Source organism: Jaculus jaculus, chromosome 5, assembly GCF_020740685.1.
Source record: "Jaculus jaculus isolate mJacJac1 chromosome 5, mJacJac1.mat.Y.cur, whole genome shotgun sequence".
Lineage (NCBI taxonomy): Eukaryota > Metazoa > Chordata > Mammalia > Rodentia > Dipodidae > Jaculus > Jaculus jaculus.
This window is the reverse complement of record NC_059106.1, coordinates 120146081-120161567: the sequence shown is the minus strand read 5'-3', so window position 1 is coordinate 120161567 and position 15487 is coordinate 120146081. Positions and strand designations below refer to the sequence as shown.

Sequence of the window (15487 nt, the reverse complement as noted above, 5' to 3'; positions counted from 1 at the left end):
ACAAATAGAATGTGTTCTTTTACATACTTGGAGGTTCTAAGATTGGTTTTGGATGGTTAAGGCATCACGAACTTTGATACACATGTACAATTATTCCCTTATAGCCTGCCTTGGGTTAGAAGATGAATAATCTGACTCAATAAAATTTGGATATTAGGTGTGTGCACATAGCAGATTGAAAGTCTACTCTATTCACTTATTGCTGTTAACATCGTTTCCTTAAAATGATGCAATATAAAAAGTAATCGTTTCTCAATGCTGACCATTATCAGTGGCCTACACAACTAAACCTGGAGGGCTGTGGTTTCCTAGAAACAATGGTTACACATTTGTGTCCAACATAAGGCTATGGTTAGGTGCTTTATCTCAAAAGTTAACATTAAGAATATAACCAAAGCTCCTGACAAGTATGGCCATGTTGTTTCAACATCCCCTCTGGACAATTACACTTTAATTTCTCCAGATCATCAACAAAGTGTAGTGGGTAATCAGAGAATCAATTTAGAGAGATAGCTTCCTTTTGGGAAGTAAAACAAAGAGCAAATTCTCCTTTTAGTCTTTCATAAGAACTTAATAAAAATCAAGAAAACAGAATCAGTGAAGCAAATTTAGAGGAAAGAATGAAGAATCACATTAGTGTTAGGCAATTTATCTGTTATCAATATTTGGAAATGCAACTATGCCTAATAGAAAAGGAGAGCTGTCTGCTGGAAAGCCTTCTGGATACAGAGGGAAATTATGTGCTTTGATTGTTTTAGGTAAACTTTACGTATTAGAAAAGTGGAAATCACCAGGACTCACCCTGTAAAGAGGATGGCACTTGTCTCTAAAGCATGGGACCAATCGGGCATAGATCTGTAGGCTGTAGTAATATGCGGCCAGTTGGAGAGACAATGCCGAGTGAGACTGCTTCTCAAAGCACTTGTTAGCATCTAGTACCTAGGAGAGAACACAATAGAATTAATTCAATGGAAAGGAAACTAACAGGACAATGGTAAATCATTTCATTTCTAATAATTAACACAGATTTTGATTCATATTTCTTATCATATCAATTCAAACCCAACTCTGCATGCAATATGAAAATTTAGAACATAGTAACAAGAAAATCTTCCATATAAAAATGGATTTAAAGATCCACATTATAGGTAATATAGCATTCACTCACTAGGTAATTGCTAGGGTCCTTGGCGAGCTAAAAACTATCAATCAGAAGGATATATAATTTTACTAATAAAATTCACAGCATAGAATTTTAGTTTATTTAGTTTAAGTTCTTTACTGGCAAGGGTAAACATACCTGTGGTAAGGCAAGAAGATAAGCAAGAGCCAAGGTCATGTCATTTGGTAAAGCATCACTTGCTAGTTGTAAGAGAACTGAAGACAGAAGAAAAATTAACATAACATTGTATTATTTTCTTTAACAATCCACATGACACTCAGTTACTAGCAACGTGCTTTCAGGCCTGTATGACTTGAATGCTCCAGAAGCTGTTTTATGATCTTTCATGAATACCTAAACACAAATTACATGAAACTATGTTAAACAGTAATGGGGAAAAACTATAGTGCATGTTATCACACATGAGGAAACCCGGCCAAGGCAGTTGTAGAGTTGGAGCATAAAAACATCCGTAATTGTTTCTTAAAATCAAACCTTAGACTGGGGTTATGCTATAAAATTATGCGTGTCAACAACAGCTAATATGGGGGATGACCAAGCAAGTATTAAAGATCAGAACAGTAAAACAGATTTGTAATTTAGAAGGAATCTTTGGATTACTATAATGATGGTAAGGCAGTGGTTTTGTTCCTTCTGAGAACACTCCTCCTCATTGCACTCCACAAAAAAGAATCAGCCTTTTGCTTTGCTCATGTTTTAAAATACTCCAACTTCATTAACTTTTCCACAAGAACTTCTATACAAATAACATACTGACAGCGTTGAAGATTTAAAAAACCGAGTACATTGACAATAAAGTCTGTGTTTAGGGCTGGAGGGATGGCTTAGCGGTTAAGGCATTTGCCTGCAAAGCCAAAGGACCCAGGTTCAATTCCCCAGGACCCACATAAGCCAGATGCACAAGGGGGCACATGTATCTGGAATTCGTTTACAGGGCTGGAGGCCCTGGCATGCCCATTCTCTCTCTCTCTCTCTCAAATAAATAATAAAATATTTTAAAAAGTCTGTGTTTATATGCAATTTGTTATAAAAAGAATGCATTCTATTTATTTGTGGCCTTAGTACAAATATCAGGTAGTCATATATAATCACAATGCAAATCCATTAATTTCAAAATACAGGATTCATGAGCAGTACTAACAAAAGAGAATAGTACATGAACAATAACCCAAATGAGTTTTGACTTAAAATATCTCACATAAAATTTTTCCAGAAGGTTTGCCTATAAGGACATCTATTTAAGCTATTTATATTTTAACTGAAAGGGTGGGCAAGGAGGAAGCATGAGGGGAACCTACAAGAGGGTTAACTGTCAGAAGCTGACCAAGAGTTCAATATTTCCTATAGATAATTCATAGAAAACGACACTAAGCTTTCCCTACTGTGCCTGCACAAGGATAGCAGAGATGCTGAATGATTGTTTCCCATGTATCCTCCAAGTCTTAAAACCAATGGGCCTCAGTAAGCTTCAGGCCTCCAAAGAAACCACAGAGATTTAAACACACTCCTTAATAAAAAGCTATTCATTTGAAAACTGTTTCTGAACTCACTCCTTTCTTCAGCATCAGTGAAAACTGTCACTTAATTAGACATGACTCTAAAGTAAAAATCAAAGTCCTTCATCTTCAGGAACAAATGGGCTAGGACAAGAAAGAGTCTCTAAACAAATAACTTTAAGGTACAATATAAGGACTCAAATTAGCATTTGTCCAAGTACTAATGAGAGCAAAGCAGAAGTATGAGGCTGGCAAATGTACCCCTGAAGATTATGCAAAGTGAAGGGTAAAACTATACATTTTGGACAACTGAAAACAAAGCATGCTACAATTTTTGAATTCTTTAAGGATTTTACCACTCATTACACACACACACACACACACACACACACACACACACACACACCCGTAAGGACTGTTATTTACACTTATGTCCTCCTTACATATTCAATGCATTCTGATATCTGCAGGACTTTTATTTTGAAGAAAGAAAAAAATTCAGCTGTTTCAAATTCTAATAATGCTTCCTTATTAATTTTCCATATTGTAGTCTTTTGGAAAAAATGGACTTAAATTGCAATGTTGTCTAGTTTGTTTCTACTTCCACTTTTATTTTCTTCTGATTATTTTCTCTTTATGCAAAAAAAAAAAAAAAAGACCAGTTTTCAAATAAGCATGCCAGAATGCACCCATCACAATCAGCAGTATCCTCACAGGGATTCACTCAGGAGCCCTTATTTCAGGCCCTATGGCTTTTTTCCAGCTATGGCAGCACCTTACTACTCAAAGACATGGCTGGAGCTAATTGCAAGCCCACATGGAAAATTAAGTCCCATGACTGACAGTAGTTATGCAAAATATTGTAACATCAACTCAACTTTTTGCTTTACTTAATGTGCTATTTCCAAAATGAAAAGCTCATATAGGGATGAAATGAAGCCACCACAGAGGATATGTCTAATAAAATGCTCAAAAGATAAAATGATGCCACCACAGAGGATATGTCTAAAAAGATCCTCAATGGAAGAAATGATGCCACCACAGAGGACATTCCTAAGAAGATCCTCAAGGGAAGAAATGATGCCACCACAGAGGACATGCCTAATAAGATGCTCAAGGGAAGAAATGACGCCACCACAGAGGATATGTCTAAGAAGATCCTCAATGGAAGAAATGATGCTACCACAGAAGATATGTCTAAGAAGATGCTCAAGGGCAGAAATGATGCCACCACAGAGGACATTCCTAAGAAGATGCTCAAGGGAAGAAATGATGCCACCACAGAGGACATTCCTAAGAAGATGCTCAAGGGAAGAAATGATGCCACCACAGAGGACATTCCTAAGAAGATCCTCAATGGAAGAAATGATGCCACCAGAGGACATGCCTAAGAAGATGCTCAAGGGAAGAAATGATACCACCACAGAGGACATGCCTAAGAAGATGCTCAAGGGAAGAAATGATGCTACCACAGAGGATATGCCTAAGAAGATGCTCAAGGGAAGAATAGATGGCAACACAGAAGACATGCCTAAGAAGATGCCCAAGAATGAAGTGACGCCACCACACAAAATATGCCTAAAAATATACTCAAGGTATGAAATGACATAACCACAGAATGTATGGCTAAAACTATACTAGATGTAAAGATATTCCAAAACAATAATAAAAAGCAACAACATCATAGATGGAAGAAGTAAACCATCCTCAGGAGACCCTCTAAGGGGAGTCTTCATCTAGTTACCTGTATTCTGGAAGGTGTGTTCTAAAATTAGTACCTTCAAAGTTGTTGCCAACAATTCTGAAGTTACACAGTTCAGTATAAAAGTTTAGAACAACTCCTCACCCCAATACAAAATTTATACCAGCCTCTCACCCTCAATACAAAGTTTTACCAGTCCCTCAGCCCTCAAAAAACAGAATGAAATATATAACTTCTACAGACTCACAGTAATGATATAAATCACATTTATCACACTTTTCTAAGGATCTATTTTTTTTTTTCAAGGTAGGGTCTTACTCTAGCTCAGGCTGACCTGGAATTTACTATGTAGTCTCATCTCAGGGTGGCATTGAACTCATGGCAGTCCTCTTACCTCTGCCTCCCGAGTGCTGGGATTAAAGGCATTTGCCACCATGCCCAGCCCAGGGTCATTATTATTATTTTTTTTAATCAAGCAGTGAAAATCATCTATGCAGATACAAATCTTTGCTCTAAAACAACAATGCCCATAGACTTCAGATATAGAGCTCTACGAATTATATTTTTGAAGTTTTTGTAGTTTGTGATACTTTCACATTCTGGGGGCCTGGTTCATCCTGGAGAAGCTGCCCTCCAAGCGCTACCTACTTCCCAGAGCTGGTGAACAACTGTCTGTAAGTGCAACCTCGACATAAAAAACAAATCCACAGTCCAGATTCCATACCACTTACCCATCTTGGCTTTTATACTCCAAAAGGCAATGATCTGTCTTAATTGCTACAAAGCCAAGCACCAGACAGCTAGAGACACCTCTACAGCCCAAGACTATCAAAATTATCTACTCTATCCAATGTGAAACTTGCCCAAGCTCACCTACTCTGCCTGGCCCCTCTTTCTACAAGAGCCCTATTGAAGGCTTCTACACAAGTTTTTGCTGACTCCTGCCACTGAACCCCAGATGCTTTTGGGTGGGGGGGATAGCTTGCCATGCTCATTAGGTTAGGGACCTGTTTCTACTTCTTCCTTCATGACAATAACTCCCATACCCATGTTTCTCCCTATGGCTGAAGAAGCAAAATCCCAGATACATTTAAAACACCAATGCAAAAAACTATAAATATAAAATAAAACTCAGGCAAAATGCTAGAGCAAGAAGGACATCCTCTTTGGAACTAGTGGGCCCAGAGCTCAACACTCAGGCTCTTTGATGGTTAACTGTATAACTGAGCTTCTTCAGAACCTCTGGAATTTAGGAGCTCTGCTGTACACTTATGATGTATCACAAGATATGCTCGTCAGCAGAGTCTTGGAATACCCACTAACCAAAGATAACAGCATGCCTGCTGCAAACCCTCTCAATGCTCTTACTAGTAGGCAAAGGCAGTAGTAGCTTTGTCATTTCAGTTCAGGTTCTGACACCAAAAGTTACAAAAAACCTCCTATGATCTGCAAAGCATTTTGGATCTTGAGTCTGAGTATGTTAACCTCATATATAGATTACGATTAAATGAAGTAAAGCTTTTAAAGTGTACAGTAGCTTTCAAGCATTCAGAAATAACCAGTAGGTTCCTTTCCTCCCTCTACAAATTACTAGCTTAAGGAGGGGAATGATTTTCTTCAATTGTGACATATTTTGATTCCCCCCTAAAAATGATTATTCTTCCCTTAATTGCTACCACAGAGGCGATTTTTTCCATTTTATATAAATCATAATTATTAATGAATTCACTGCTGCATATAAGCATGAAGAATAATTTCACTGAGAAGAAACTACAGACTCAATCAGTCACACCTGATTAACTGGTACACTTCTGCTACTGTATTTCCTGTTACTTACTTGGCTTCTCATGAAGCACTCAACAGTCATTTGAATTAGTTTCTACCCACATCCTCTCCATGGAAAAGTTTGCTGGGTTTTTTTTTTTGTTGTTTGTTGTTTGTTGTTTGTTTTGTTTTTTTTTACATTAATACAAAAAATTCAGAATTGCAGTAAGCCCTTCTTTTCTATGTTCCTGGTGATGACAGACAAAGAAATCATAGCACTCTTGAGCAACAGGCCACTTAACAACTCAAAAGCCCCATTCCTTTTCAATGCTAAACTTCCTAAGTGAGTGGTCCACCCCACTGTTTTCCCTACCATGATATTCATCCTCTGGGTCCTGCTGTCTGTCTATTCCAACTGACGCTGCACCAAAGTTTACCAAAACTAATGGGCTTTCTCCCCCCCACCCACCTTTTTTTTTTTTTTTTTTTTTTTTACATTTCACTGGGTGTTTAGCATTGGTACATGATTCTTTCTGTGGGCTTCGAGGACATGACTTCTCCTATACCTGTCCCCAAATGATCTTCTTCTTGTGTGGCCAGATCCAGTGCTGTATGAGTGTTTGGTTACCATCTCTTAGCCCCATTTGATCTTTTCTTCCCCAGAGAATATCACACTCTTGACTTGAACAGACATTATGGTCTATTTTCCCAAAGTTTATGTCTTTATTAAACATATCTCACAAGACTAGCATTATCAAGTATGTGTTGAACACAGCCACACAAATTTGGGCTGAAACTAATGTACTTTACCTAATGTTTTCAATAACTCTGAAACTGTACAGTATTCATCCTGCAGGCCAAACTTAGGAGTCCAGCAACATGGTGGGTTTCAAATCTCTTGTTGACTCCTAACACAAAGGAAGCTATCATCAAGTCTCAGGAATCACCCCTCAAAACATTCCTATATATCTTTTGTTTTTACTCCCACAAACTCCAAATTAGTTTTCATCATTTCAATATAGGATTCTTCACACAATCTCCAAATCAGGTTAAGTCTTTCTCCTTCCAGTCCCTTTACAGTAACTGTAATCAAGCCCTGCACAACTGTGTCACTCTTCACCTTAGAAATGAAACAAATCCTTCACTAACTTCCCATTTTTTAAGAATAAAAGTTACATTTTCCTTTTTGGGCCAGAAGCATAGTGACACACATCAGTAATCCCACTGGCTGAGACTGAGGCAGGAGGAGTTCAAGGCACAACTGAGATACATCTTAAGATTCTGTCTCAAGAAATACACACACACACACTGTTTGTCATGTAATGTTTGAAAATTTAGGAGCCAATCTTGGTTTATGGCTTTAGTGGCCCCTCTCCTTATCTTATATTTCAGCTCAATTAGTCTGACATCCAGATGAAGACACATACAGGATAGTGTCAAGGGCAAACATGCACTGCTATCTGCAATTTACCTTGAAATACATAAGAAAATTAAGTTAGCTTTGGCAGATAACTATAGTAGTTCAATGCAAAAGATTTAAAATTTCTCAGTGAATTTTAAATTTCCTAAATAAAATGTTAGGGAAAGAAAAGAGAAAAAGGTCCTCTCTGACAACTAAGTCAAAGGCTCAGTCACCCTGTCAGTCATTTATTCCCCAAAGGAAGTTTCTTTCTGGCTAAACTGTGCATGCCTGGTCTCCAGTACTCAGCCAGCTAAGATGACAGCTTTCTAGTTCCTGCAAGACTGGAAGAGTCAGCATACTACAACCAGTCTCAGTCCAGGTAGAAGGCAAAGTGACCATAACTTCTGAATCACTACACAACTGCTTAATTATCACATGACATATTTTTATTTCCTTCATATAGGATCACAACTCAGTAATCCCTTCAACCTATGTGCCTAGTCCTGGGAACCTCCTAACATGCACTGTTATGTCTGACTCCAACTACAGCATCAGACTCAAGGTCTCCCAAAGTGGTAATCAAGCCTCACAGTCTTGGAATCTCCAAAAAAATTGAAACAACATATAAACTAATTTCAGAAAAGACTATACACTGATCAAGGTGCTTCACAGGGTTACACAAAATATCATATTCACTGGGGGATGAATCACTGACACTTTCTAGCACCCTTTAAAATGTACATTTTTTTTTTCTTTTCAAAAATGCTATGCTACTTTCAGTAGTGTGTACGAGTTTAATTTGCAATGCTAGTCCTCAAACCTAGAAGGCAATACATTTTTTAAACAAGTTATATAGCCAGAACCAGATGAAATCTATGCTAAGGGCTCCAAGCACTAATTCTGTGCAAAATGAGAGCCTCTGGAAAGCACTCTGCGATATATTTCATCCCAAACTAAATTCACCAAGGAAGTTGCCCATATTATTGACTTAGAAATCATTAACTATTAAATCATTCATTTAGCTAAATAAATAATGATCAATGTTTTTTAGCTGGTCTCAATAAAAACCTTCAGATCATGTTAGAAAGCTTAATTTATATTATATCCAGAAGTACCAGAAGTAGCATATTTTTCTCACATATTTTCCCCCTTACACATGAAGCGGGAAAGGTGGAAGATTATAAAGTGAGATCCTCACTTCATCCACAAATTCAAAACTGCATGAGGTGTAGCCATTTCTCACAAGGATAATATTCAGAAAGATCTGCATATTATGTATATAACTTCTCTGTTTTGTATGTTGATGGCTTTGACTGATGGTCACTTTGGCAGTCTATCAAAACATCAACTCTATATTCTTTTCAACAAGCTGTTCCACTGCCACCAACCTCATTAGAAGACAGATAGATATTAGATCAAAATATTTCAGTTATCTTAAGTATGTATCTAGAGAGAGAGAGAGATGTTAAGAAAATAGTGCACTTTGTCACAGGGCTAAGAAGTAGAGAGCCAGACTTTCACCCCTCACATCACTACATTGTATGAGGCAGTGAGTGTGGATGGATTTTGGGTGGTCATGACCCAACATCTGTGTGTTCCTCCCAGGGCATGTTGAGATTTGTGGTGAGGAAAGGGAGGAGAACAGGAAAGTATTATGTATACAAGACAAGGTGGGTCAGAAATTTATAACAGCAACAAAAAATGAGAGGAAAATTATGTGTTATCAAAGGAGGGTATTATATAGGAAAATATTTTCATTCATCAAAGAAAACATTACTTTAACCAATTCTCACTGCTATTCATCTGGAGACATGAATCTCTACTCTAAAGACTCTAAATGAATGTGTAGTTAGTCTCATAACATTTCTCACTCTGAAATAAGATGGGGTGTGGCACTTCCAATGGCAATATATTTGTCTCTTTCATCAAAGAAAATCCCTATTAATGTGTGTTTGATGGATTGGTACATCTCTGAAATTTTAAACAAATGAGAAGGAAATTCTTGTAATGTTACCCAAACTAGGAAATGAAGGATTTGGTGGCTCCTGCAGGGTGGGATAATCCAGAGCACTTTAAAGACCATATGCCACATGCTTTAGGAATCCTGGCATTTCCTGCATGCTCCAGAGTTTCTATGAATCACAGATGCTACACTAGCATTCAAGAGGCCCTTAAGCCAAATACTAGTCCTCTTGTGATTCATTTGTTTATCTACTTAAGGAGGGAGAGAGTAGAATAAATGATCTAAATGATCTCTCCAGAAAAAAAAAAGCAATGAAGTATCACATAAATGTAGGTGGGACAAAATTTACATAATATGAGGTAAAAGATGATGACATCAAAATAGCAAAGAGACTAGCGAGAAAGAAGAAAAGGTTTAATGAAGGGGTAATATGGGATAGGAGATAAAGGAGGTGTTGGAAGGGAATTATGGTCAGGGTACAGTATGTATATGTACAGAGATTGTCAATAAAAAGTTAAAATAGATGGAGATTGATGGAGAGAGAGATAGATGAAAGATAGTTTGATTCAGGTAAGACATACTCTAATTTAAAAAAAAATGGGTAAATAAGCATGTACCTCAGAAATGAAGAAAAACTGTCTACTCTGGGCCCACATATAATGGATGGGAAGCAGCTACTGCCTCTTCCCTTCTCTAATGCACTAAATACTGATTAAAGAAAATGATTATTTTTAGAAAAGCTATAGAATCTGGTGAAGGAGGGAGGACCAGCATTTCCATTTTCAATGTGTATTTCTCCAAATTTTTTTCCAGTCACATGCTTGGTTAGCCTGGATGGCTCCATGCAAGCCTCTTGACAGCTACTGCTGAGAAGTAATATTTAACTAGAAACTGCGATAGGTCCTCCAAGAAAACACTGTTCCCCCTCACCCTTTTTCTCATCCTGATGACCAGGAATACAAACCAGAACCCTAGCAGCCTTTGAATCTTGAGGTACTCACTAAGGACAACAGAGCAGAGAGAGAGAATTGGGGGTGGGAGGAAAGCCTGCACTCAAAAAGTATTAATAAGAAAGCTAAAAAGAAAAGGGGTCAAATAGCACATTGTCTTTGATAAACTTAAATACATTTACTTTTAATCTCCAAAAAGTCCACCTAGAAATGCATGCCATGATAAAGAAACTGTTAAGATCAACTAAAGATTTCAACAAAGCACAAAAACAAAAAAGGGTACATGGATCAGGTGAGGTGCTCTTACGTTTGAGGCTTGTGTGCTGGAGGTGGGTGGGGTTCAAGCCACTCTTGGGGCCTGTGCTCTCAGACCTGGAGAGGTACAGGTGTGTTTGGGGCCTGTGCCCTCAGACCTAGTGAGGTGGCATTGTCTTTGGGGCCTGTGTGCTCTGGCTCAGTGATGTGCAAACTGGTTTGGGTCTGTGTGCTTAAGACCTGGAGAGGTGAAGTCATATTTGGGGTCTGAGCTTGTTTGGGGCCTGTGTACCCTGGGCAGGCAAGGTACCACGTTGCTTGGGACCTATGCACTGAGGGTAGGTGGGGTACAGGTGTGTCTGGGGCATGTGCGCTCAGACCACCATGCTTAGGGTCCTGTGTGCTCAGGGTGGGTGAGGCACAGGCATATATGGGGGCCTGTACACTGGGACTGGGTGAGGTGCCAGCAAGTTTGGGGTCTCTGGGCTCAGGGTAAGGGAGATGCACAAGTGTTTAGGCCTTGTGTGCTCAGACCTGCTTGTTTGGGGCCTGTGTGCTCAAGGCTGGTGAGGTGCAGGCATTATTGGAGCCTGTGTTCTGAGATCTACTGAGGTGCCCGGGAGGTTGGGGCCTGTACACTGGGACCTGGTCAGGTGCTGTGATATTAAGGCCTGTGTGCTCAGGACAGGTGGGGTGTGCAGGCAGGTTTGGGAGAGGTGCAGGTGTGTTTGGGACTTGTGTTCTCAGACTGGGTATGGTGCTGGCATGTTTGGGGCTTGTGGCTCAGACCAGGTGAGGTGCAGGTATGATTGCAGCTTGTGTGATTGGACTCACTTGCTTGGGGCCAGAGTGCTCATGCAGATGAGGTGCAGGCTTGTTTTGGACCTATGGACTGAGACATGGTGAGGTGCCACCTTGATTTGGGCCTGTGAATTTAGAGCAGGGGAGGACTACTAATGTGTTTGGGGCCTGGACAGGGATGGGTTAGATAGTGATAATTACAGGGATGTTTGGTATCCCCACACATGAGGTTCCACCAACTTTTCCAAGCTTGAAGAGAACACATTAGACTGGGATACCTAAACCCCCAAGCCCGTGGCTACAGCCCTAGTGCCCACATGCTCTTGCGACAGACTGTACTTCTAAACTCCATGACTTGTGCTTCTGTGGATAGAATGCCATACCATTCTAAGCTAGTTAAAACCACAAATAGAACACTCATTGAAAATCCTACAGGGGCAAATTCTTACTTCCTCCTTAATAAAACAAGACTTACATCCCCAGATAGGTAGGCCTCAATGCAAAAAAAAAAAAAAAAAAAAGAGAGAGAAGGAGAACAAAACCAAGAGACCTCCACCAAGGCTGCCTAATCCCACAATGGGTGTCTCCAATGAAAACACAGAAGACAGAAATTGAGTTGCAAAATTTAAAAAGAAAAGAAAAGAAAAGCAATAATCTATGTGATCCTGACCAGGCAAGCTGCTGAACTGGAAGCAAATCATCAAAATACCAATAACTGCATAAATGAAATTGAACATCTCTTACAGCACACAACTTTCATGACTAGGCTTAACTTAATTGAGGAACACTGGAGAGAACTCAAAATAGAGATAAATAAACTGATGGTGAGACAACAAATAGAGGATCTCAATAACCAGCTGATTAATCTTAATGAAGACATGATGAAATGCAAGAATGTATTCCAGAAAGCATCAAGAAAATGAAACCACAACCTGAAATTGGACCTCAATAAAGGGATGGATACTACAAAGAAAAAGGCAACAGAAAGCACAAATCAAATTTAGCTTATAAAAGCCTCTTTACAAACTCTCACTAAAAGCGCTAATTATGCAAAGAGAAAAGACAAAACAAAGGAAGTTGATCTGGAGTTCAAAAAATTTGATAAGTGCAAAAAATCATGCAAACAGAATATGAAGAAATTGTAGTATATCTTAAAATGACCAAACATCTGGATCATGGGCATACCAGAGGGGAAAGAAGTTCAGGCCAAAGGCATGAAGAATATATTCACACCCTCTCATAAGAGAGACCCATCCACATACAAGAAGTGCACAGAATACTAGACTGGAGCAAAGAAAGAAATCTCCAAGGCACATCACAGTTAAAACTCTAAAGAAAACAAAGAGATAGTACTTAAAGCAACAAGAGAGAGACGATTCATTATATAAAAAGGTAATTCCATCAAAATTACTTCATATTTTTCAATTAAAAGCCAGAAGAGCTTGGAATGGATCACTTCAAAGTCTAAAAAATGATAGCTTCCAACCCATACTACTGTACCCAGTGAAAGTATGCCTCATAATAGATGGTGAAAGAAAAACTTTCCATGATAAAAGCCACCTCTGATTATATGAACACAAAGCCAAACCTACAGAGAATACTTCAGGGAATACTCAGAAGAGTCAACCAACCAATCTCAAGAGCCTATTAGATGGCTAGAGAGATGACACAGCAATTAAGGCACTTACCTGCAAAGCCTAAAGATTCAGGTTTGATTCCCCAGTAACCGCATAAAGCCAAATGTTCAATGTGCTGCTTGCATCTGAAGTTCATCTGCAGTGCCTAGAAGCCTTGGTACACCCATTCTCCCCTCCTTCTCTTTATCTCTCTGACTCTCTTCTATCTTCCTCTGTTTGCAAATAAATAAATAAAAATATGAACAAACAACCAAATACACACACACACACACACACACACACACACACACACACACCAATAACCAGAACCAGAACAAGCACAAAACATACAAAGCACAAGAAAGCACTAAACCCCATAAAGCCTCCAACATGGCAGGAATTAAATCAAACCTCAGTTATACCATCAAATATTAATGGTCTTAACTCACCCATCAAAAGACACAAGTCAATAGGGTAGCTCAGAAAAATGGGCCCCCATCTGCTATCTTGAAGAAACCCACCTCAAAATTAAAGATAGACTCCTTCCTCAGAGTGAAAGAATGGAAAATGGGAAATGCAAAAGCAAGGAAATAGAAATAAGAAACAAGCAGTGAGGCTACATCACTATCTGACAAAAGACAATTCAATCAAAAAGTAACCAAAAAAAGACAAAGGTGGCCACTTTTTAACTCATCAAGGGAATAATCAAGCAAGTGGACATCACAATCATACCAAATGGGCCAAACACAGGTGCACCATATTTTATTTAAAAAAACAGAAATAGGGCTAGAGAGATGGCTTAATAATTAAGGTGCTTACATGTGAAGCCTAGGGACCAAAGTTTGATTCTCCAGTACCCATGTAAAGCCACATGCACAAGGTGGTGCAGGTGTCTGGAAATCACTTGTAGTGGCTAAAGGCCCTAGCACACCTGTGTTCATTCGTTCGTTCTCTCTCTCTCTCTCTCTCTCTCTCTCTCTCTCTCTCTCTCTCATCTGTCTCAAATAAATAAATAAATAAATAAATAAATAAATAAATAAATAAAATATTAAAAAAAAACAGAAATAAACCTCAATACCATCACAGAAGGAGCCTTCATTACCCCACTACCATTAATAGAAAGATCATCCAAGCAGATAATCTACAGGGGAATAGTAGAGCTTGACACCACCATAGATCGACACCACCATAGATCAACAAGACCTAACCTATATCTACAGAACATTCCACCCTAATTCTATAGAACACCATTCTTCTTAGCAGTCCTCAGAGCCTTTTCCAAAGTAGATCATGTATTAGGGCATAAAGCATGTGTTCATAAATTCAGACAAACTAAGATAACTTCCTACATCTTTTTTTTTTATTTTTTTTTTAATTTAATTTATTAGTTTTCTTTTCAGTAAATACAGGCAGTTTGGTACCATTATTTAGACTCATCTGTGATCTACCCCCTCCCATTAGACCCTCCTTATTATTGAAAATGGGTCGTGCATTGTGGAGTTAGCCCCCAGTTATTGGTATGATAAATGTCTCTGAAAATCATGACCCAACATGTAACTCTGACATTCTTTCCGCCCCCTCTTCCGCAAGATTTCCCTGAGCCATGTTGGGTTCATTTTTGGTCTGCTTCAGTGCTGAGGTGTTGGGGGCCTCTGAGGCTCTGGCTCTCTGATTTGGTAGGAGTTGATTTTTCTCTGCATTGATCTCCTTCCCCTTTGTGCTGGTATCCAGTTCACAGGAAAACATCACCCTTGCTTATTTCGCCAGTTGTCCTTCCTACATCTTATTTGACAACAATGCATTAGAGCTAGAAATCAACAGCAAGAGAAACAACAGAAATTGCACCAGCTCTTGGAGATAGAACAAACTATTAAATAATGAATGGGTTGTGGAAGAAATCAAAAGGGGAAATTATAAAATTCCTAGAACTGAATGATAACAAAAACACAACATACAAAAACTTATGGGACACAATGAAGGCAGTCCTTGTAGAAAATGTATAGCAATACATGCCTTCATAACAAAGTTAGCAATCCGCCTAATAGCGTTTGAACAATCCAACCCTATGAGTTCCATACAGAAAGAAATAATTAAGATTGGAACAGAAATTAATGAATTGGAAACTACGAAAATAATTAGGATTGATGAAACCAAAAGCTAGTTCTTTGAAACCATAAGCAAGACTTAGAAACCCCTTGCCAATTTGATCAAATGACAAAGAAAAAGAAATTTGGAATTAATAAAATTAGAAATGAAAAGAAAGTGGTCAAAATAGACATCAATAAAGTTGGAAGAATCATCAGGACATATTTCCAAACCAATATTCTACAAAATAAAATAACCTGGGAGAAATGG

General features: G+C 38.6%; 1 protein-coding gene across 3 annotated transcripts in view; it reads right to left on the bottom strand.

The window, feature by feature from the left end:
* Window positions 1–15487, bottom strand: part of Nbas (NBAS subunit of NRZ tethering complex) — a 470946-nt gene that overhangs the window by 161024 nt on the left and 294435 nt on the right. For all 3 annotated transcript variants that reach the window (XM_045148869.1, XM_004665676.3, XM_045148870.1), the window contains 2 exons: window positions 1301–1377; window positions 802–939 (listed from right to left, as the gene is read on the bottom strand). In XM_045148869.1, the coding sequence (XP_045004804.1) occupies window positions 802–939; window positions 1301–1377 (215 nt within the window). The remainder of the gene's footprint in view (window positions 1–801; window positions 940–1300; window positions 1378–15487) is intronic.